Genomic DNA, 24,666 nt, shown 5'->3' on the forward strand with positions numbered 1-24,666 from the left:
CCATCCTTCCTGTTGCTCAAGCCCACAATTTTAAGGCCACCCTCAGGTCCTCTTAATTTTTTATACCCACATTCAATTTTTCAGCAAATCCAATGGGCTTGGTCTTCAGATCATATCCAAAATTCCAGTACTTCTCAATACTTCACGGCTACCACCTTGGTCTTAATCACCAGTTTAACACTAGGATAATCACAGACGCTTCCTGGCTTCTGCTCCTGTGTCCGTCAAGGCTGTTCTTCACTTAGGAACCAACTTGAGCCTTTAAAATCATCAGTCAGATCTCTTTCCTTCCTCAGTCAGAACCCTGAGATTGCCCCCAGGTCACTAGAGAAAAGTTCCAGTTCTATGATTTACACTGCCCTCCACCTAACCCCCAAACCAGGTCTCTTCCTGATCTTTTCCCCCCGCTCTTTGTCACTCACACCTGTCTCCTGGTTTTTCTCAAACATGCTATTCACCCATCATATTGTTTCCACTTGCTGTTCCTTCTGCTGGAGGTCATCTCACAGAGATGTCCACATGACTCACTCCCTCAGGTGGTCCTCAGCTCCTTAGGATCTTGACACAAATATCACCTTCTCAGGCCTCATCTGGACACATACCTGCATGTACACACACAGTTTTAATCACCCTTCCCTGCCTTATTTTTCTCCTTAGCCCTGTCACTCTCTACCATCCTTTATGTATTTATTGATGGTGAGAGCAGGTGTTTGTGTCCTGTGTTCACTGCTCTGTCCGGAGAGCTGAGATGGTGCCTGGCAACTAGTTGATGCAAATGTTTGTTGAATGAATGAACATGTAACCTTCTGCTTTATGGATGGGGCTTCTGGGGCTCCCAGCGGATAGCTGACTTGCTGCCAGCCATACCCCCATCCCATTGCCTGTCCACGATCAGGGTACTGCTTGGTATTTGTATAAAATTAAAATTATGGTAAACGTGCTCTTAATTTTTCCCATTTTTAGGAGAAAGAAATATTCTAATTTGTAAGTTAAGTAATATTTTAAAATAGAATATTAAAATTTCCCTTGTTTTCTTGGATTGGCAGGTGATTCATCCTAAAACTGATCAACAGCGGTGCAGACTTCAGGAAGCTTGCAAAGATATTCTTCTTTTCAAAAATCTTGATCCGGTAACACTGACTTTTTAAAATATTTTTGTCTTTTAGCTTTTCATCATTTAAACAGTTTTAGCATCTTAGCCACAGCCATATGAAGCAATAAAACCTTAGCTTCTTCTTTTGCATTGTGTTTAGCACTGTAGCTAAACACAGATGACTTTCAATATTTCTCTGACCTGCTTTGGTACTTCCTCCAAGGCAGTACCATTTGTGAACCATGCATTTGGGTCATGTCAAAAGGAAATGCTCAGGTTTGCATGACCCTGGCTTAGTTCGGAGGGTCTCTATTTATGCTGCAGAGTAATTTCTCTAAAGATGCCATGTGGTGTCCTCTTTACCGATAGCAGTTACACACTGGAAGTGGGTGACTGCTTCTCACCTCCTTGGTGTGAGGCATCTCTTGTGATTATTCTCAGTGAAGACCTCAGGCCTGGGACACACAGAGTCATATGTGTCTATAGGGCTCTGCACAGGATCTGTGTGTGCCTATCCTCCCTCTGTTGGTTAAGATGGAGAACAGGGCTGCCTCCTGAGCACAGAGATGCTTCAGATTTCCTATTTCTTCAATACTTTGAGGGCCATGTGCTGAAAGCCCATGGATGACTGAAGTGCTGGGCCTGCTAGGGAATCCCAGAATGTGCAAAGACAGGAGGGATGGGAAATAGAATTTTCCTACTACCCAGTTCCTACAAATAAAGTCTTCTGAAGATATTCCCACAGCCTTCTGGGAATTGGATTGGTCAGACACAAGTCCATGATGTATTCCTGGCATCTGTAAACCAGTCTGTTTGGTAGCTTTGTGGTTATAGGAATAGCTGGAACTTTAATCAGAAATTTATTAGTCTGAGATTGAATAAAACAAGGACAGTGAGTTCAAGGAAAGGCTGGTTGTAAGAAATACTATTCTGTCTGCTGTTTTCCCTGAAAGACCCATCTGTATCAATAGAAAAGGGACTTACTTCTTTATCTACTGTGAATAAAACCCCTTGTAAATGTTATACTAGCAGATGTTCTAAAGGAAGTTGCTATGTCAGTCTGGTATTCCGATTTTTCTTAGTGATGAAGAACATCATTTTACCATTTCAGTATGGAAAAATAAAATTTTCAGATATAATTATATTTTTCTGACATTTTATCATGAAAATATTCAAATACAGTGAAGTGAGAGGGTTTTACAGAACATGTATTTATCCTCTGCCTTGGTTCTAACATTAAAATTTTACTATGCTTGTTGTGTTATATACCATCTACCCTCAACAAAGGGGTTAGCAACCTTTTGCTTAAAGAACCAGATATGTGCTGTGCTTAGTCACTCAGTCGTGTCCTACTCTTTGGGACCCCAGGTACTGTAGCCCACCAGGCTTCTCTGTCCATGGGGATTCTCTAGGCAAGAATACCGGAGTGGGTTGCCATGCCCTCTTGCAGGGTATCTTCCCAACTCGGGGATCGAACCCAGGTCTCTCTCATTGCAAGCGAATTCTTTACCATCTGAGCCACCAGGGGAGCCCATAGCAAATACGAAACATTTCTGTCACAACTACTCAGCTTCATTCTTGTAGCAGGAAAGCAGCCATAGGCAATGCATAAATGAAAGTATGCGGCTGTGTTCCAGTAAAACGTTTCCAGTCAGCTGTTCACTGCCCTACAGTAACCCACCTTATTTTTTTTTTTGGATAGTCTCAGTATATTCCCTTAAATATTTTGGTGTTCATATCATGAACTGGAGTTCAATATTTGTTTGTTGCCTTTTAATATAAAGTTTACATGTAATGAAACGCATGCATGAGTTTTAAATGTACATTCCCTTACGTCTGACAAATATATAGACTTAAGTAATCCAAGCCCTTGTCAAGAATATAGAATTTCGCAGACTCCCCTGGTAGTTCAGTGGCTAAGACTCTGCACTTCCAATGTAGAGGGCCCGGGTTCAATCCCTGGTCAGGTAACTAGATCCCTCATGCCACAGTTAAGATCTAGCACGGCCAAATACATAAAAATAAATATTTTTTAAAAAGAAAGAGGATTATAGAACTTAGGACTTCCCTGGCGGACCAGTGGCTAAGACTAAGACTGCACTCCCAATGCAGGTGCTTATCAGGGAGCTAAAGTTCCGCATGCGACACAATCTATGCAGCCGGAAGAAAGATACAGAATATTACTACCACTTCAGAAACTTCCCACATGCCCCTTCATGATCAATTCTTATTCCCCTCCCCCCAGAGGCAACTTGTATTTTGATTTATTCTACCATAAATTCATTTTGCCTTCTAGAATTTCGTATAAGTGGAATCATACATGATACGCAATCATATAAGATTTCATATAATAAATCATACAAGATTTCTCTCCATTGTGAGAAACTCCTTTTGCTCAGCACAATATTTTTGAGATTCTTTCGTGTTGTTCAGCATTCCGTTTTCTTTTTTCACTTTTTCTTTGGAACTAGTTTTAGCCTCACAAATAAGATGTAAACATAGTAAAGAGTTCCCATATGGCCCTCATCTAACTTCCCCCAATGTTAGCATCTTACATAACCACAGTACAGTTCTCAAAACCAGGGAATTTACATTATTACAGTATCATTAACTAAACTAAAAGCCTTGTTCAGATTTCATCAGTTTTCTCCCTAAAGTCTTTGTTTTGTCTTTTTTTCCATAGTTAATGATCCAGTCCAGAATCCCATATTGCACTTGGTGGTTATTTTTCCATAGTCTCCTCCAGTTTGTGATAGTTTTCAGTTTGAAGAGTGCTGGTTAGTTACGTTATAGAATATACCCCAATTTGAATTTGTTTGATGTTTCCTCACGATTGAAATGTGGTTATACATCTTGGCCAGACTACTCTAGAAATTGTACTGTGTCCTCCTCAGAGGAGCAGATCGAGGGATCCGTGTTGTCAGTGTGTCACTGTTCATGATGTCACTTCATTCCCTTTTATTTCTGAGTAGTCGTCCATTATATGAAGATGCCAGTTTGCTTATTCATTTTTCTGACGATGGATACCTGGTTTAATTTCTTGTTTTTTAACTCTTGATAATAATGCTGTGGACATTTTGTGCTCTAAAGTAAAACACCTGAGGACAAAAATTGCTGAGTCATAGGGTAGATGTATTTTTTTATTTTATAAAAAACTGCTGGATCTTTTTCAAAGTGATTTCACCATTTTGTATTCCTTCCAACAATATATGATATTCCCAACTTTTGATATTATCTGTCTTTTAAAATTTTAGTCATTCCGGTGAGTGTATTTGTTTCCCCTTTATTTATTTATTTATTTACTTTACAGTATTGTATTGGTTTTGCCATACATCATCATGAATCTGCCACAGGTGTACACGTGTTCCCCATCCTGAACCCCCCTCCCACCTCCCTCCCCATCCCATCCCTCTGGGTCATCCCAGTGCACCAGCCCCAAGCATCCTGTATCCTGCATCAAACCTAGACTGGCGATTCGTTTCTTATATGATATTATACATGTTTCAATACCATTCTCCCAAATCATCCGACCCTCTCCCTCTCCCACAGAATCCAAAAGACTGTTCGATACATCTGTGTCTCGTCTCGCATACAGGGTTATCATTACCATCTTTCTAAATTCCATATATATGCGTTAATATACTGTATTGGTTTCCACTTTAAAAACAATTTGCTTCTCTAACTTTTGTGTTTAAATTTTCAAATTTACAAAAAAATCAAAACTTGCGTATATTCTTTACCTAGACTGACCAGTTGTTAACATTTTGCCATATTTACTCTGTCTCTTATGTGTACATGCAAGCACATATATAGGTGCATATAAACTGCTTTTTTAGGTCTTGAGCCATTTATGAATATATTGAGAACATCATAGCTCTTAGCCACTAAATGCCGTAAGTTATATTTTCCAAGAACAAGGATATTCTCCTCCATTAACACACTATCATTATTAAGCCCAAGAAATTTAACACTGTTGTAATAATATTACCTAAACACAGTCCATATTAAGCTTTTTCCAGGAAAGTTTTCTATAGCTTTTTTGTTTTGTTTTCCAGTCCTGAATCACATGTTGCTTTTGGCTGTCATGGATGACTTTAGTCCCCTCTAACCCAGAATGCTTCCCCCATACCTTCTTCTATATCTCATGACACTGATGTTTTTGAAGAGTCTGGGCCAGAAGATTTGTTACTCACAACATGAGGCTGCCAATGGACAGCCCACAGGCCAGACACACCAGGGTAGATGTATGTGTTTGGCCTGTATTGTATGTGAAAATTTGAATTTGTTACCTGTATTTAAATGTGCGATTTCAGGCAACACTGGGCTCACACTCCACATGAATGTGGACACATGAGTAGCAAGACTTCTTTTATAGTATCTGTCAGCTTGTACAGTATTCACCACCCATGGAACTATGGAACTAAGGAGCTGCTTGGTGATACATTATTTTAAGTAGCAGAATGCTAAATCATATGGAATTATGCAGCAATACAATTATCTCCTTGCCAGGCCTTCAATCCACAATCCTGCAAAGAGAAAGTCTTTCTGTGAGTTGAAACTGGTCTTTAGTGCTCCCTAATAGTCACTGGGGCTTCCCAGGTGGTGCTAGTGTTTTTTGTTTTTTGTGGGTTTTTTTTGGTGCCAATGTTAAAGAACCTGCTGGCCAATGCAGGAGACATAGAAGTTGAAGATTTGATCCCTGGGTTGGCAAGGTCCCCTGGAGGAGGGCACAGCAACCCACTCTAGTAGTCTTGCCTGGACACTCCCATGGACAGAGGAGCCTGGTGGGCTGCCGTTCATAGGGTCACACAGAGTCGGACACTACTGGAATGACTTAGCACACACACAGGCTCAACAGCCACTGACAGAGGGATGCTGGCCCTAGACCGAGGCCACTGTATCATTAGAATTTAATAGCACTGTTTTGATTATTTTAATATTTGTTGATACAGTTACCTTCTGGTTATTGCAGGTGCTATTGGTAAGTAATTGTATGTATTGTATATAAATAACTATAGCAATATTAAGTGTCTGATAATAGAGCTTATTTATTAAGTACCTATTATGTGATAAATATTTTTCATAGATTTTTTTTTCCTTTAGTCCTGAAAGTTGATGAGCTGGAAGCTATTTATTAAACACTTTTTTGTAATGAAGAAACAGGCTCAGATTAAGTGATGTGCTTGACTAGGAAGGGCAGCTGTGCTGCTCCATGAGATAACCTCTGAAGCATCTCAGCCTGTTAGATTTGACAATCCTGTTAGATCAACACCTGTGGGAAGGTGGCGTCGCCACATGACATGTGATATAGTAGAGCCATGATGGCTGTACACGTGTCATCAGGGCAGTGAGAGTCTTGTGGTGTGGCTGGGTGAATGGGCACCGTCGTCTAGATGCCTGTTTCCACGTAAATTGTAGAATGTTGTGGGTTTTTGTGTTTTTTTTTTCCAAAAACAGTACTGCCTCAGAGAGCTTGGCAACTGGGCTGTGTATGTGGACATGCAAAGCTGAATGGCCACAGGAAGGCATTTGTTTCAGACCCTTAGGTTTCTGCTTGGATGTGGGGGATAGTCTGATGTGAGGACTTCTCCCATGTAGTCACCACCTGAGATAAACACAGTTAATTTTTTTCCTCATGAACATAAAGGCCATCTTTTCTCCTTGTGTGTTCCCTGCAGGAACAGCTATCCCAAGTCCTTGATGCCATGTTTGAAAGGACGGTCAAAGTTGATGAGCATGTCATTGACCAAGGAGATGATGGAGACAACTTCTATGTCATTGAACGGTAGGACATGGTGTTTTGCAGTTGTGCACCTGTACTCAGGAAGATTCGCGGTTCAGGGCAAGAGCTTTGCCCTGTGCCTTGTTCAGCCCGGGCAGGACTTAGGGCCAGGTTAACAAGCTCCTCAAAGTTTGCTGCTCTCTGTCCACAGCCTGCCCTCTCTATCTTCTGCTGTCCTGAGTCCTGAGTATAGAGCATACTTGGGTTGCCACTATCTACAATTAGGTGAGCTGTGCAAGATGCGCTTTATAAACATGTTATTTGCAAGTGTCCAAGAGAAGTAATTTCCATGACACTTTATTGTCATCCGGACCATTCAATCCTAGCCTGATTTTACACTTGAGTATATTTCCTCAACCTCCATACCTCTGGCTCCTTTTAGCTCTGTTCCAGGTTTAGGTCTGTTGGGAGACATGAAACATGAGGGTTTAACCTGCTCACCCTGGTGTGTTTTCACCTCTTGAGCTATTACTGTTGGTATCATCTGGGGGACTCCCTCTGACTCCCTCTCAGTCCTGAAAAGAACACTCACCAGAGTTTAGGATCAATAAGATGTTGCTTCACCAGTATCTCCCATTAGTTAGTTTTCATTTTTTCCTTTCAAGTAATTTCACAGTTACAGAATTGTTACACAACTAGTACAAAAAATTCTTAGAAACCTAGGTTCCCTGGGTTAATGTTTTACCAGATTCGCTTTGTGTTTGAAAGTAAGTTGCAGGTATAAGCCCTTTTATCTCCAAATATATGTATATATTTCCTAACATAGGACATTTTCTTACATAAGCAGAGACCAATCATAAAAATCAGATATTAACATTTTATACAGTACTCTCATCTACTATGCAGACCTTATTCAATTTTTTCCAATTGTTTTCCTGATTTTTAAGGGTCTTTTTATCTGTATCAAGTAGCTATACTAGATTCAACTAGTCCCTTTTCTTATCGAAGCCTTTTGCTCATTCAGAAAAATGTTCAAGAATGTATTCCTTGGATAACCTTTGGGCTCTTGATACCGTGACAAATGATTCCAATCAGAGTTAGGAAGGAAATGCTTTATTTAAAGAGGAAAGATGATACAAGTAGTATTGCCTTAAAGAGTCTTGTACTTCGATCTGTCATGCTTAGGCTTCCTCCATAGAATTCTATAAGTAGTGGCAGAAAAAAGTTTTTTAAGTTACATCACCGCTTCTTTGCTTCTTGTGTAACATGTGATACCTAGTGATTTTTATCAGACAAGTGGAGGCTGTTTGTAGGAAATTTAAGAAAAAAAAAAAAAAAACACACACACACAAGCGAAACAGGGAAGAAAGTAATTTTGCCCTAATTTTATCACCAGGGTATAATCTTTCTTTTTTTCTCCCTTTGACTTACTGTTAGGTCAGATCCGTTACCCCAGATTTGGTTCAGATATCAAGACTGATCATTCCATACACACAGACTAAGAGGATATGAAAAGACTGATCATTCTCGTAATGAGTGTTTTAAAGGCGAACAGGGTAGGCTCCCAAGAGGTTCAAACATGACTTAAGACAGCGCAGAGAGGTGACTGGCTTGGTATTTCATGGTGTTTAGAAAGTAGAGCTAAGGTAGAGTACTCTTGTATATGGGCAGGCTCTTGTGTGATTTGGATCTCCCATCAACACCAAATGAGGGAGCATCTAGGTTTTCTTATCAACTTTCCCAGATGTGAGACAGAAGAGGAAGAAATATTGGAGTGGTAGCTCTTCAAAGCTGATAACAATCAAACATGTAAAATGCAGTTAACTATTAATTTATATATATATTGCTTTCATATACATTGACTTCATTTAAAAAATCTGTTTGAAGTGGTTTGCCATAGGATATAATATTGTTCTATATTGACTGCATAATATGAATATAGACATATATTTGACCTATCTTTTTGTTAGCAGATTAAATTGTGATTTTTGCTGTCATAAATATTACCTGGTGAGCATCCTTGCAGTTAAATATTTTCCAGTATCTTCCATTCTCTCCTTTAGAATACCTAGAAATGAAATTACTGTGTAAAAGGGTCTCTTCAATAATTTGTTCTGTTGTTAATATTTTGGAGAAATTTGGAAATGTTTACATTTGCTTCAGTGGTATATTGAGAGTACCTATTTCTCCAAATGCCATCCATTGTGAATGTTTTTCTTTAGCCACTGTTAATGAACAATCAGTAGAGAGAAAATTGTATTTTAAAAAATTTTTAATCAATTCTACATCCTAGTTTTCAACAGACTACAAAAGAAAACCCAACCAGTCATTTCAATACCTACAGGAAAAGCACTTGACAAAGTTTAGCACCTTTTCATGGTAAAAACTCAGCAAAATAGGAATAGAGGGGACTTTTTATCCAACCTGATTAAAGGCATTTATTTTAAAAAATCTATAGCTAACCTCATACTTAATGGTGAAAAACTGAATGTTTTCCCTTTGAGATGGAGAACCAGAGAAGCGTGTCTGCTTTCAGCTCCTCATGCAGTGTTACACTGTAGGTCCTCGCCAATGCAGTAAAGCAGAGAGAGAGACGGGGTGAGGAGAGAAACTGACAGGAGGGAGGAAGGGCAAACAGGGTGGAAAGGAAGAGAAATAAAGCTGACATGATCCTCTAGAAAACACCAAGTTCACTCATTAGAACTAATAAATGAGTTTAGCAAGGTCACATAATACTAAGTCAAATGCAAAAATCTATTATATTTCTATATACTAGCAAAAAAATCTGTGGGAATTCCCCCAATAACAACATTGTATATCATACATACCTGCTATTCATATATACCTGCCCATTATAAATGAAATTGTTTCTTTTTGTATTTCCAGGGGAACCTATGATATTTTAGTAACAAAAGATAATCAAACCCGCTCTGTTGGTCAGTATGACAACCATGGAAGTTTTGGAGAACTGGCTCTGATGTACAATACCCCGAGAGCTGCTACCATTGTCGCCACTTCAGAAGGCTCCCTTTGGGGACTGGTGAGTTAGAGAAATGGTTGTCCTTGCATAGCATGGTATTAATCCCCCTTACTTTGGGTCTCTGTCCTTGGCTGTTGGTTCATGGTATATTTTATAGCTGATTATCTGAGAGACACTGTGGATGGTCTTGACCAATGTGTTTTTCCATTTCCCTGAAGTGATTTGTCAACAGACTGTTTATTGCAAATTACATGGGAAAGACTGGGTCTTGTGGCTTCGCAGTTGTGTCAGCTCTTACTGCATTTTCTCTTTAGGTTTACATCAGACAAGCAGAGAGAGGAAGGATAACTACAGAAGAGACCAGTCTAGAAAAATAAGTGTCACTGAAAGCTCTGCCAAAAGTGTTTTCCATCTCTAACTATCCTAGGACTAACTTTTTACTAATAGATGGTATTTGACCATCTGTTTATTCATTGGTCCATGCCAATAGTCAGTAGATTTAGATGACCAGAAAGGCTGATAGCCATGTTCTGGGAAACAGAACTTTCCCAGAATATCTTAGGCATAGACTGCTAAGGTCCTATCCTCTATTATACATGACCCACCTTACATCCTTCAGTATCAAGCCTTCAAAATTATAACTCTCTTCCTTCTTAAAAGAATCATCCTCTTGTATAAATTCCAGATTTCATTTTTTAAATGTTCACTTCTATGGTAATTTGTTTCCATTTACCCTACAAGCAGAATTAAATGTATACCTCGAAATTATCAACATATTTCCTCAAATGAAATCACATTTTAAAGACATACTCAAGCACTTTATTGTGCTATACTAGTGCAGAATTAGGAATGCTCCTGAGCAGGACTTCCCTGGAAGTCCAGTGGTTAGAACTCCTTGCTTCCGCAGCAGGGGACTCAGGTTTGATTCCTAGTTCCCACAGTGAACTAGGACCCTGACTGTGATGTGGTACAGCCACAAAAAAAGGCAAAACGATTGGTCCTGAGGAATGAGAGATACACTGGCTTAAGAAAAATACATCACACACTTGGGAACCCGGTGCTTAAAACATTCAACATAGATCAAGACAAATGGAGGAAAATAAACTCAGTTTTAAAATACGTTGATGACAACTTCTAGTCCAGGCCAAGACAGAATAGCCCCATTCCTCCCTAGTCTTCCCTCTTAAAGCTAGAAAACTCTGGATATCATACATCAGACAAACATAGGCAACCCTGAGAGAGGGAAATGAGAAGGTGCACTGGTTAGGGATTTCAGGACTTAAGGAAGGATACAACAGTGAGTTCCCCAGGTTTTCTTACTAATTGCCATGTATCCCAGCTTTTTTCAATAACTGAAAGAAAAGAACTGTCAACTGAAAATTCTACACCTCGAGAGAATATCCTTCAGAAATTAAGTTTCCTTCAGAAACTTTGTCACCAGCAGGCCTACCTTGAAAAAATGACTAAAGGAAGTTCTGTAAACAGAAAGGAAGTGATAAAAGGAGATTTGGAATATCAAGAATGAAGAAAGAACAACCAAAAGAGTAAACATATGGATAGACATAAAAGTCTATCCTCCTCTTTAGTTTTCTAAAATAGTTTAGATGCTTGAAGCAAAATTATAACATTGTCTTATCTGATTCCCACTGTACATAGAGGAAATATTTCAAAGGGGCTTAAATGAAAGTTAAGCTTCTACACTTTACTCACACTTCTAAAATGTTGACACCAGTAGACCATGGTAAGTTACATATGTAAATACAATACCTAGAGCAACCGCTAAAGTAACCTGTGCAAAGAGATATACTCAAAACCTGTACAAATCAAAAGGAATTCTACAAAGTAATTCAGGTAACCTATGGAAAGGCAAGAAAAGTGAAATAGAAGAATGGAAAAGAGAGAGGAGAACAGAAAACACTGAATAAAATGGTAGATGTAGGCCCTAACATATGATTTGTTACTATAGATGATCTAAATAGGCCAATTAAATAATAGAGACTGGCAGAATGGATTATCTTAAATGACCCAACAATACGCTATTCATAAGAAACTCACTCAAATATAATAATATAGGTAGGTTGAAAGTAAAAGGACAGTAATAGATACACTATGCAAACATTAACCAGAAGAAGTCAGGAGAAATTAAGTTAGTATCAAATAAGTAGATTTCATGGCAGAGAAAATTACCAGAGGCAACAGACACTCTAACCCTATTATTTTCATAATAATGAAAGAGTTAATCTACCAAGAAGACATAGAAGCCCTAAAGCTGTATATACCAAACAACAGAGCTTCAGAATATGTAAAGCTAATACTGATAGACTGAAAGAAAAAACAGATAAATCCACAACTGTATTTGCAGACTTCAACACCCCTTTCTCAACAATCAATAAAACAACTAGAAAGAAAATCAGGAAGGTTATAGGATTTGGCACCACCATCAACCAAAAGGGTCTAATTGAAATTTATAGGACATGTCACATAACAGCAGAGAATACACATTCTTTTCAAGCTCGTGAATGTTTACTGAGATAAACTACATATATCCTGGGATATTAAAAGTTAGCAAATTCAAAAGAATTGAAATCAAACTGTGTGTTCTCTAACCACAGAAACCAGAAATCAGTAACAGATAACAGGAAAATCTCCAAACACTTGGAAATTAGCCCATTCCTAAGTAATCTGAAAGTCTCAATAGAAATTTATTAAAACTGAACTGTAAACTGCTTGCCTTCTGGTTGGGATATGAGAATTAAACAGAAGGACACAAGACAAGCCATTCCCTTAGTGCCTGGCATATGTTGGGTGCTACCGAGTGGGGACACCCGCGCCCCTTGGTTGTGGGGCTGCTCCCCACCCTTTTCTTCCTGAAGCTCCCTCTCCTAAGACCCCTGCTCTGCCTTTCTAGTTCCTCACCTTATCCTGTGCAGTCTTTCTTCCTGTTCCTGCCATCTTAAGTGAGATTCATCTCCCTGCTGCCTTAAGTGATCTTTTTAGATGTCTTTTTCTCCTGCTTTACAGTCCAAGCCCTTCCAACACTCCAGTACTTCCTTCAGGAGAGTGACCCCCAGAGTGTCCTCCACAGTGTGACTTCTCACTTGTGCCTCCCAAGGTCTTGGAAATGCCTTCTGAGGCTAAAGCAGGAGGACCTGGTGTTGCCACTGAGTTTCTCAGATTGGATTCCGTATGGCTCAGACAGCAAAGCATCTGCCTGCAAGGCGGAAGACCTGGGTTCAATCCCTGGGTCAGGAAGATCCCCTGGAGAAGGAAATGGCAACCCACTCCAGTACTCTTGCCTGGAAAATCCCATGGACAGAGGAGCCTGGTAGGCTGTAGTCCATGGGGTCACAAACTGTCGGACACAACTGAGCGACTTCACCTTCACTTTCTTTTACTAGGGGCAACTGCTACACTTAGTCTCTGCTCCCTCTTTGTCTTGCTTGCATGAAAGTCAGTAGAATCTTTCTCAGGGAACTTCTGCAGTCAAAGGAAAGGGTTGCATTCTTTTTCTCTTTTGAACTTCAGGGCTATTTGCTGAGGGAGCTACCATTTCACAGTAGGAGATTCCTCTTCACAGCTCCATTGGAAGCTCCCTGGAAGCTGGGGTGGTGCTTTTTTATACCCTTCACAGTCACAGGAACTGGCCTTGTTCAGCACGGGAGCTCTGGGAAGTGTGAAAGCATACATAGAAAGGTTGGAACACAGATAAGTCACTCTAAGAGCTATCAGTTGTTTTCTCTTTAGCTGGAAATACAGTTTATTGCTGCAATTGTGGTAATCTTTGTTATGTTATTGGTGGCTCAGATGGCTAAGAATCTGCCTGCAGTGCAGAAGACCCAGGTTTGATCCCTGAGTTGGGAAGATCCCCTGGAGAAAGGAATGGCTACCCACTCCAGCATTCTTGCCTGGAAAATCCCATAAACAGGGGAGCCTGGCAGGCTATAGTCCATGGGGTCTCAAAGAGGCAGACACCACTGAGCAACTAACACTTTCACTTTGTAACGTTAAAAATGAATTTAGAAATACTAGTTTTTTGACAATGTCTACTCAGACATAAGGAAGGGAACTTCATAACTCCCATTGTCTCAATCTTGAGTATTCTCTTTCCACAGCACCCTTGGCCTCAATTGGCCCAGAAAACACATGGAAACTGATAATGGAGTGATATTCCAAAGTACAGCAGTAACATTTTAAATGATATTAGTACATCTCCAGCCTTGGACTTCAAAAAAGTAGTGGCAAGTCGTGCAGCCCATTAGAGCAATCAGGGATTGCATGGCTCTTTGCAGGCAGACAGATGGAAAAGAAAATGGGGACAGAGTCTGGCTTAATGGCAGAGAGCAGACATTGTTTGTACGTCAGTTTAGGAAGGGAGGGTAGGAGTCTGCCACGTTTTACCCTAGGAGCACAGGGCACAGGAGGTGACTTCTGCAGATGGAACTTGGCATGGGGTTGGACCAGGGGACTGATGGTGTGTGAGCCGGTGAAGTCTGTTTAGACATCTCTGCTCAGTTGTCTTCTGTGTGTTTCCTCCACCCAGCTCCCACCCCATCATCAAGAATACTAAAATAGCAAACCTACACCTAAATTTGCCCTTACCCCCTTACTGTTTCTCATTCTTTCAGCCTTTAGGATGTCATTAGTGTACTTTCAAAAAAAAAAAAAATTTCTATTCCTGAGAGCCCAAGGTAGAAGAAAGGTGCAATTAACTTAGGTATAAAAAACTGCCTAGCCTTGTAGGAGCCTAAGCAATTAACATTCTCCTGGCTGCATGTCCCTCCCCATACATGCATACATGTATTTGAGAAGTACCTGACCATAACTCTGGTTAACTGTCTCGAGTTTGAATCCTTGACTTGCTGGGGTCAAGATATGTTTCACATGCCTGCCTTCCATCTTGAGTTTCCTACTTTCTCCATTAATTTATAAAACCTACCTCTCCTTCGGATACCAGACAAATTTATATTTTTGCAACAAAATTTTCCTTGATCACTCCAGGCTATTGTGAATGCGCTCTCTCTTCAGAATTCTTGTAGGACTTGTTTTGTCTCTCTAGTTCATCTAGCAAATTTCATATGCAGTCTTGAACTGTGGTTTTTTTTATTCCTATAAATTTTGTATCACTTCCCCATTGAGATTATAGTCCTTGAGGGCAAGAACCATCTTACTGTTTTATCTGCTTTTTTTTTTTTGAAGGTGTATCTTTTCACCTGAACAGTGTCTGTGAGCTTTTTTAATTTTTTATTTTATTTATGACCCATAGGTGGCACTCATTGAGTACTTGACAGCAAGTGACAACATGAGACATCTGTCTTGTCCAGGCTAAAGATCTTTTTCTTCCAGTGATGACTCAAATTGAAATATCATTAAATACTCAGTTGATCCAGTACCTTCCAAAGACCTCTATTGCTGTGGCACAGTTTCAATTAAATGACAGATGCTCTCTTATATGAGCACTCACCAGAATTTTCATATTCTTTCTTACAGGACCGTGTGACATTTAGAAGAATCATAGTGAAAAACAATGCAAAAAAGAGGAAGATGTTTGAATCATTTATTGAATCTGTGCCGCTTCTTAAATCACTAGAGGTAAAGCCTATTTTAATATGAGACTGTATATGGGGACTTAAGAAAAGCTGTTAAACCAATTCTCTTGTTAGGTTTCTTAATTCATACTATTCTAGCCCATTTCAATGTTGTATAGATACTGTCAGTATTTGTGACTTTAATTTAAGGTCTTTTCCTTAGAATTTGTGTGTTCATTGTTTCAGGTATCAGAACGAATGAAGATCGTGGATGTAATAGGAGAGAAGGTCTATAAGGATGGAGAGCGCATAATCACTCAGGTGAGTCATCTCCTGAAGGACTAGTGCGTCATTTGTCCACTCATCCTGGGGAGCTCCTGTTGCAAGGTACTCAGGCACACTTGCTGCAGAATCTTGTGAAGCCCATCGATGTTCACCTCTGGCCTCTGTTCACCTTTCCTTGGCTTCTGGTTTTGTTCTTTTGGATATCGCTTTCTTTTAACCCTGAGTAAGCCTCCTTCGTCACTGTTAAAACCTGGAGGTCAGAGAGTTGTGTACTTTCTTTCTCTGTTTGGCCCAAAGTGTCTCTTAGCGAACCTAATACACAGCAGTCTTCAGTGATTGACCAGATTTGTAAGGTGCCTTTAGTGTTTCCTTTGTACCCTTCTGTCATGTTACTTCAGGTACTGTAAGGATCGCCACACAGTGGACTTGAACATTATGATGAGTGCTGTGTAATAATTTTCCTTATCTACTGTGTTTGCTTTTTTAATTATATGTAGAAGATACTATGGTCGGCTTCCCGGGTGGCTCAGAGGGTAAACCGTTTGCCTGCAATGCAGGAGATGGGGGTTCGATCCCTGGGTCAGGAAGATCCCCTGGAGAAGGCAATGGCACCCCACTCCAGTACGCTTGCCTGGAAAGTCCCATAGACTGAGAAGCCTGGTAGGCTACAGTCCATGGGGTCGCAAAGAGTTGGACACGACTGAGCGACTTCACTTCCCTTCACTTCAAAAGGTATTATAGATTTTTCCATTTTATATTTCCATTTCCATATTATAAACTTCTCTGTGAGTGGTTCTGGCAAGATCACTGGGAAGAGGACTTCCCTGGCAGTCCAGTGGTTAGGACTCTATGCTTCGACTGCAAGAGTCACGAGTTAAATCCCTGGTCAGGCTGGGAGCGAAGATCTCACAAGCCACACACTGAAGCAAAAAAAAATTAGTTAATTAAAAAAGCGAAAGGAGCACTGGGGAGATGTCTGGTTAGTCTGGGTGGAGGAATGTGCCCTCCTTGAACCTCAACTTGGGGCTAGAAGGAAGACTCAGAGTGGACAAACCTAAATCCCCAGACCACCCTTGGGGCCTGGAGGTGGAGTTGACCCAACCAGTGCCACAGAAATTAATCAGACTGATGGCAGAAGGAGAGAGAGAGATGCTCCCAGAGAAAAAGGACTAATGAATAAATGGTGTCTAAGTGGCATCTCCAAATGCCTTTGTTTTCCAGATAGCCCCACTGTTAATAATTCCTTTAATTAGAAGTTGGTTTGATTCAGTATTTGTTAAGATAGACAAGTAGGACCAGATTTAAGTGCTATAATGAGAGGGGAAAGAATGACAGTGAGAATGTAGAGGAGGAAGCATTCCATATGGTTTCATGGAGGAACCAACCTTTGAACTAAGCTGAAAGAACAAGTGCATTTTCAGCAGTTGGGGTCAGGGAAAGATCTTCCAGGGCAAGAGAACAGTATAAGCAAAGGGCGTGGATGTGAGCTGTGTTCCAGGCCAGGTGTCCTGGTATGGGAAGAACGTGCAGCTGAGTTGCCGAGATGGAATGTGTTGACTGGCCGCATTTGTTTCTGACCCTGCAGCACTTTAATTTACCTCCAGAGGACCTCTACTTTGTCCTGAAAGCCCCAGGCCTTCAGGAGGTATATCAAGAGGTATAAAAACCCACAGTGTTTTCTGGGATATGTGTGTTCTTGAAGTTAGGAGTGCTACGTGGTAGTGCAGAATGGCCACAAATTAAGATGATACCCACTTTATAGACCCCTTTTAGCAGTGTCTCTTGACTAAGACGTCTCTAAGGACTAGCAGTATTAGCATTATATCAGAATGTTAGAAATTGTTAGGGATTATGGTTCCTGGGCCCCATGCCAGACCAACTGCAAAAACCATACTTCATGTTGTTTTGTTTGTCTCCTTGTTTGTTTGGTCAGCTTTGTTACCCTGTATTTGACATACAATAAAATTACCAAGTTCAAGTATACAATTTGGGAGTTTTATGACTACCCCTATAATTATAGTGTAGAGCTTTTCTAATCACCTCAAAAAGCTGCTTGTTTGTACTTTAAGTAAATCCCCTCACCCACCCCCTTATTCCTGAAAACCACTGATCTGCTTTCTATCACTTTAGAAATTCCTTTTCTAGAATTTCACACAAATGAAACCATATAATGTGTAGTTTTTTTGTGTCTGACTTATTTCTCTGAGCATAATGTTTCTGAGGTTTATCTATGTTGTATGTTTCAGATGTACCATAACTTGTCTTTCCACCCACCAGTTGAGAACTATTTGGGGGTCTTTGCAAATTTTGGCAGTTATGAATAAAGCTGCAATAAGCATTCACATACAAGTCTTTGCATGGATATATGTTTTTATGGAATTGCTGAGTCACATGGTAAACATTTGTTTCACAGGTTGCCAAAATGTTTTTTAAGATGTCTGTACCACTGTGCATTCCCCCAACAGTGTTCAAGAGTTCCCGTTGCTGTGTGTCCACATCAGCACTTAGTACCGGGTCTTTAATGTTAGCCATCCTAGAGTGAATATCTCATTTTGGTTTTATTTTGCATCTACCTAATGTCTAATGATGGTGAGCATCTTTTCCTGTGATTGCTTTTCATCCATATTTTTTTTTTGGTGAAGTACACCTTTTGCCCTATTTTAAATTAGGTCATTCAGCTTCTTAATATATTGAGTTGTAAGAATTCTTTAAAAAAAAAAAGATTTATCCATTGATTTATGGCTTTGCTGGGGCTCATTGCTGCATGTAGCCCTGCTGCCGTCGTGGAGGCTACTTCCTAGCTGTGGTGCCCTGGCTGCTCACTGCAGAGCACCGGCTCTGGATCACTGGCTCGGTAGTTGTGGCCCATGGGCTTAGTCACAGCTTGTGGGGTTCCCTGACCAGGGATTGAATCTCTGTCCCCTGCATTGGCAAGTGAATTTTTTACCACTGAGCCGCCAAGGAATCCCCTGAGTTGTAAGAATTCTTTATGTACCCTGAGAACAAATCCTTTACCAGGCCAACGATTTGTAAATATTTCTCCCAGAATGTGGCTGTGAGGCTTGGCTCTTCATTTTATTAGTAATACCTTAAAAAGCAACAGTTTTAAATTTTGGCAAGTCCAGTTTGTCATTATTTTCCTCTTATAATTCACTCTGTTTGTGTCCTACTTAAAAAAAAAAAAGTTTGCATAATCAATAAGATTTTCTCGTATTCAACTTCTAGGCAAGTACTGTTCAGTAGAAATATTATGTGAGCCCCAAACAATTTAAAATATTTTAGTAGCCAAATTTAAAAAAAAAAGGTGAACTTTAATTTTAATAGGGTATTTTAACTTACTAAATCTAAAATATTACATTTCAACATCTAAGTGATATAACAATTTAATAATGAGATATTTTACATTTGGAGGATATTCAGTCTTTAAAATTCAACGTATATTTTACACTTACAGCACCTATGAATTTGTACAAGCCACAGTTCAGGTGCCCAGTAGTGACATGTGACTAGTGGCTCCTATACTGAACCATGCAATTCTAGTCTCATAGTTTTAGATCTTACATTTAGATCTGTGATCCATTTTGAATTAATTACAAGAGAGAGAAGGTTAGAGCTTTTCATATGGATGTCCAGTTACTTCAGCACCATTTTCCTATTCCATTGCCTGGACACTTGCAATGAGAATCAGTCGCCCAAATATGTTTGGGTCTATGTCTGATCTCTTTTGTTCCACTGATCTATGCCTGTCTCTCAGTTAATTCTATGTTGTCTTGATTATAATCGCTTTATATAGTAAATCTTTCAATCAGATAGTTTAAAGCCCTCCAAATTTTCTGTTCTTTGTCCTAATTATTTTGTCTGTGCTATGCTCTTTGCATTTCTGTATACATTTTACAACCAGCTTATCAACTTCTACCAAAAAAAACTGCTGAGCTTTTTTATTGGGATTACATAAGTTGAATCTATAGATAAGTTCGGGGAGTAGTTGACATCTTAATAGTGAGTCTTTTGTGACAGTCTCAGCCTATTGAAAGTGATGCTGTTTGCACTTATCTTTGCCCATACTGTTAATACTTGCGGTGAGCCTTCACAAACATTTACCCTGGCAGAGCCAGCGCCATAGCTGGACCAGCCCTTCTGGTTCTTACTATGATTGCAAGATGCACCTTGAGCAACAACCATCTGGGAACTTTGAAAAAACAAGGTTTATTACTCACAGGTCCTGAGGGCAGGCCCAGAGCCACACAGTGAGTTCACAGGGGAAAGTCCATCCATGCGCACGTACTGACCTGGAATTGCCTTTACTGGGGATGACGGTGCTTGTGGTGCCCAGGGTTGTGTAGGTTTACTCCTTATTGGTATGCCTCAAACGTAAGAGTATCTTCCCTGGTGGCTCAGACGGTAAAGAGTCTGCAATGCGGGAGACCCGGGTTCGATCCCTGGGTTGGGAAGATACTCTGGAGAAGGAAATGACAACTCACTCCAGTATTCTTGCCTGGAAAATCCCATGGACAGAGGGGCCTGGCGGGCTACAGTCCACGGGGTCACAAAGAATCAGACATGACTGAGCGACTAACACACACAAACAAAAGAGCAGGAATTTGGGCACAAGAATGTAAAAGGGGTCACTCAGGCAGTTTTCATTTGTTCTAGGGGTGGCTACACAGGTGTGTACAAGTGTAAAACTTCCTCAAGCTGCAGCATTGAAATGAGCACTTTAAATTATGATGGTTGTATACCTTTCTCAACAAAGGGCTCAGACACCGCCCTTTACCACTTCTCACTTACAGTTCTTGTCTACCGCTCACTACTCTCTTCCTGGTCACCAGTGTTTCCACACATTTGGCTGTTACTCTTGACCTCCCGGCAACACTGAACACTGGTAATCACATCTTCCTTTATGAAACTCCCTCCTTGGACCTAGAAATGATTTTCCCTCTTGGTGGCCCTGTGTCTGGCTCCTCTTTAGTTTCCTTCATGGCTTCCCATCCTTCATCAACTTATATCCGAAAGTTTTACATCCTATTTGTATTACACAAATAGAACTTATTGGTGATTTGGTTATGCTTATTGGTGATTCGGATGTAGGGTCAATTCAGTCGCTCAGTCGTGTCTGACTCTTTGCAACCCTATGGCCTACAGCTTGCGAGGCTTCTCTGTCTATTACCAGCTTCCGGAGCTTGCGCAAACTCATGTCCATTGAATCGGTGATGCCATCCAACAGTCTTGTCCTCAGTTGTCCCCTTCTCCTCCTGCCTTCAATCTTTCCCAGCATCAGGGTCTTTTCCAAGGAGTCAGTTCTTCCCATCAGGTGGCCAAAATATTGGAGCTTCCACTTCAGCATCAGTCCTCCCAATGAATATTCAGGACTGATTTCCTTTAGGATTGACTGGTTTGATCTAACAAACCAAAGGATGGTTTGATCTATTTAGGTATGCAGGGTACCTACCCAACATAGCAACACAGAAATCCACAGACAGCCCCTTATAAAGCTATGGAGCAGTGATTATTATGTGGTGACCTAGGACTAGATTAACGCAGGAGTGTCAGCCTGAGCTGTGTGTGGTCCCTGTGTGATGCATGAAGGACATGAAGTCTTATGGAGACATACAACCTGTCACATGCAATGAGAGCGCATGATTAGTACTGGATTATTCAGTGTAGATGGCCTTTGCTTCAGAAGTTAGGTGAGAAGCCAGAGACTGATGTGTGCCTGAGAGCCTCCTCTTCCATAGCTGCTTGCCTGCCTCTCACCTCCTTCCAGGCTTCGCTCACATCTCACCTTCTCACTGAGGTGCTCCTGTATGCTACGTAACATCTCTTCCCCCACCACTCCAGATCCCACATTCCCTGCTCTACTTTTTTCCTATGGCCCTTATTGCCTTCCAGTACAGCAGCATAATTTACTGATTCATTATGTTGGTCATTTACAGTTTGTTTACTCTACCAGGCTGTAATTTCCACAAGGGTAGGGATATTGTTTATCCACTGATTTATCTCTCACGGCACATAATAATTATTTGTTGAATTACCTGAATAACTGGTTCAGCTAAGTGGTTTAACATCAAAACAAGCAAAGCCAAGCCTGAGGCTTAAAGAGTGACATCAGCCCCCATGAAGGCACCTGTCTCACTAAGGTGGTGCTTTCTCCAGCTCCACGCTGTCCTCTGGAGGGCTGTATTTGATGGTGGAGATCATCGCTGGGCTTCATGACCCAGGGTTAGCCAGGAGTCACCTTGACACTGCCTGCAGCTGACTTGGCTACTTACCCCTTATCATAGGTCTTGTTAGCTGACCAACATGAGCTGTAAGAATACGATCTGTGCAGTTGCCAGCCTGGGTATATTCACGGAGACAGATGGGAATATTCCATGTTAGGAAGGAGAGATGTTTGTCAGTCGTAGTTGGTCTGACATCAGGATCCTCCTGTTTTTGTTCTGAACTTGTTAGCCATCAATTGGTTTGTAGGTTTGGAAAATAATAAAATTGGAGCTCAGGCAATGTGAAGATTGTCTATTTCTGTGTCCTTCAGTACATATGAATGGCTCTGACCTCCCCTCCTCTCCCTTTTCAGGGTGAGAAGGCTGATAGCTTTTACATTATAGAGTCTGGTGAAGTGAGCATCTTGATCAAAAGCAAGGTGAGTTTATGTGTGATGATGTGGGTTGTTCCAGGGGAGATACAGATGCCAGGTGTATGCACAGAATGTAACTGTTCACTTTAATAGTGTGAAGTGTGTTTCATGTGCCAGAATCATAATTGATATGTGAGATTATGTGACTGACAGAGACTAGGGTTTAACCCCACTCATTGATAAAGATTTAGTATATATATCTTTTTTGTTGCTTTTACCTCTGTTATGTAATTAAGGATATGAGAAGTAGTGGCCTATAAATCAATAAGAAAAAGGGTAAGTACCCTAATAGAAAATGGGAAGATTACTGAATATATAACAAAGAATACATTGAGAGTGTTGGTTATGAAAAAGCTTCCTTTTTAGCATGCTAGGAAGGGAGTCTCTAGGGCAGTTATTATTGTGGCCATTTGATGGATACGGAGACCTAGCAAACACAATGACCTATAAGTGGAAAGAGTGATTCTTAGGATAAATTCATCATCATTAGATATTGTTTCAGTTTTTTTTAAGAGTAAATAATTTTTTAAAATACTGACTTACTATATGATACTAAATCAACTTAGTGTGAAACCTTTTACAGAATATTTTTTGTAAAAGTCAAGTGTGGAGAAAGAGGACTTCCCCAGTGACTCAGTGGTAAAGAATCTGCTGGCCACTGCAAGAGATGCGAGGTGGATCCCTGGATCAGGAAGATCCCCTGGAGAAGGAAATGGCAGTATTCTTGCCTGAAAAATCCTGTAGACAGAGGAGCTTGGCAGGCTACAGTCCATGGGGTCACAGAGAGTCGGACATGAGTGAGCAACTAAACAGCAACAATGGAGAAAGAAAAATATGATTACTGCCTATAAGATGGCTTGATTCCTAATTAAAATTTTTTTACTTATAGTTTTTGGACTACTGATATATGTTTGGACATTTCTCATATTTATTGACACCTACTGATCACAGCATAGTATTATGTTTGTAGGTCCAACAGCACTGTGGCACTGGATTGGGAAAGAAGGCAAGCTTGTCAGAGATTCAGTCTTGTTCTCTGCCCAGACCTACCGAATCAGAATCTGCATTATATCAAAACCTACAGGGGGCTGGTGTTCACAATACAGTGGGATAAGTGCTCTTCTAGAGAAGGGATTAGGCGGACATGAGCATGTCTGGAGTCCCAGAGAATACGACAGACACTGGAGAGAGAACATTGGCTCGGAAGGGGTAGATCAGCTTCAGAGCAAACAGGTCAGGGCAGAAGTGTGGAAGGAGGGAAAATCAAACCATGAGCATGGTGCTTTTATTTATTTTGCTAAATTAACCTTCAAAAAATTATTTATCTGCCCCTGCCATAAAGTGGCTCTTACAGGTTGAAACTAATTCTTGCTAATAAGTTATAAGTATTTTTTTATTTAAACAAGTTATTGATTAGCTTAGCAGATAGATTTGTTAAAAAAAAAACTAGATAAGTAAAATATAGTACATTATTCTCCGTAATTCTAAAAGCACAAAATCTAACCTGTTTGATTTCTTAAACTATCATTTTAAAATTCAAACTACTATAAAAATTTTTTAGTTACTTAACTCTTCTGCACAAATGTAGTGGGACCACTAGTTTAAGATGCAGATAGTACATAAAAATGAAATTGTTCTCTGTAATGTATTGTCTGAGTCCTGCTGGGCCTTAAGTCAGAAAGAAGTAGCTCTGGATGTGACTCTAACCAAAAGAAGCATTGGCATTATTTAGGAAGAATTAGCCAAAGACCTTGTCTTTTCCCTTGTGTCTCAGAAGTTAGCATCTACCAAACGGATTGCGTTCATATATATATTGAAATGTACATGTAATATATTAATATTCCATACATTTAATATATGTTAAAGTATATTAACATAATATTATATGTTGGTTTATATACTATATTAGATTAATATGTGATATTAGTATATAATATATATACTACAATAATATTTATATATATATACACGCACACCTCACCTCTTGGTAAAAGCCAGCTCCTTTGGTTAAACCAGGCCCCGGAGAGTAGCCCATGCAGTTTACACAGTGTAGTCAGTCTCTGCAACAGGAATCTCTAGGTAATAGTGGCAAGTGTACTGAGAAGGGACCGCAAGAGTGTGCAACTGGACGTGTCTACTTGTGATTCTGGAATCAGTCGTGTTCTCTACCTGTTCTAGACTAAAGTCAACAAGGATGGTGAGAACCAGGAGGTCGAGATTGCGCGCTGCCGCAAGGGGCAGTACTTTGGAGAGCTTGCACTGGTCACGAACAAACCCAGAGCTGCTTCGGCTTATGCAGTGGGAGATGTGAAATGCTTAGGTAAGAAAGATGCTTTGTGCGTTAATTTTTTTTTCCCTAATATGCAGTACTTTTTCCCCATCAACACACCTTGACTTACTCCACCAGTTCTCACATCTAGGCTTGCA

The 24,666-nt window shown here is 40.3% G+C and overlaps 1 protein-coding gene across 1 annotated transcript in view; it reads left to right on the top strand.

Annotated features, from left to right (window-relative positions):
* Nucleotides 1-24,666, top strand: part of PRKAR2A (protein kinase cAMP-dependent type II regulatory subunit alpha) — a 65,672-nt gene that overhangs the window by 36,832 nt on the left and 4,174 nt on the right. The window contains exons 4-10 of the mRNA XM_013973513.2: nucleotides 1,047-1,130; nucleotides 6,772-6,878; nucleotides 9,702-9,855; nucleotides 15,283-15,384; nucleotides 15,567-15,641; nucleotides 22,180-22,245; nucleotides 24,418-24,559. Coding sequence (XP_013828967.1) covers nucleotides 1,047-1,130; nucleotides 6,772-6,878; nucleotides 9,702-9,855; nucleotides 15,283-15,384; nucleotides 15,567-15,641; nucleotides 22,180-22,245; nucleotides 24,418-24,559 — 730 coding nt within the window. The remainder of the gene's footprint in view (nucleotides 1-1,046; nucleotides 1,131-6,771; nucleotides 6,879-9,701; nucleotides 9,856-15,282; nucleotides 15,385-15,566; nucleotides 15,642-22,179; nucleotides 22,246-24,417; nucleotides 24,560-24,666) is intronic.

The sequence above is a fragment of the Capra hircus genome, chromosome 22, assembly GCF_001704415.2.
Source record: "Capra hircus breed San Clemente chromosome 22, ASM170441v1, whole genome shotgun sequence".
Classification (NCBI taxonomy): domain Eukaryota; kingdom Metazoa; phylum Chordata; class Mammalia; order Artiodactyla; family Bovidae; genus Capra; species Capra hircus.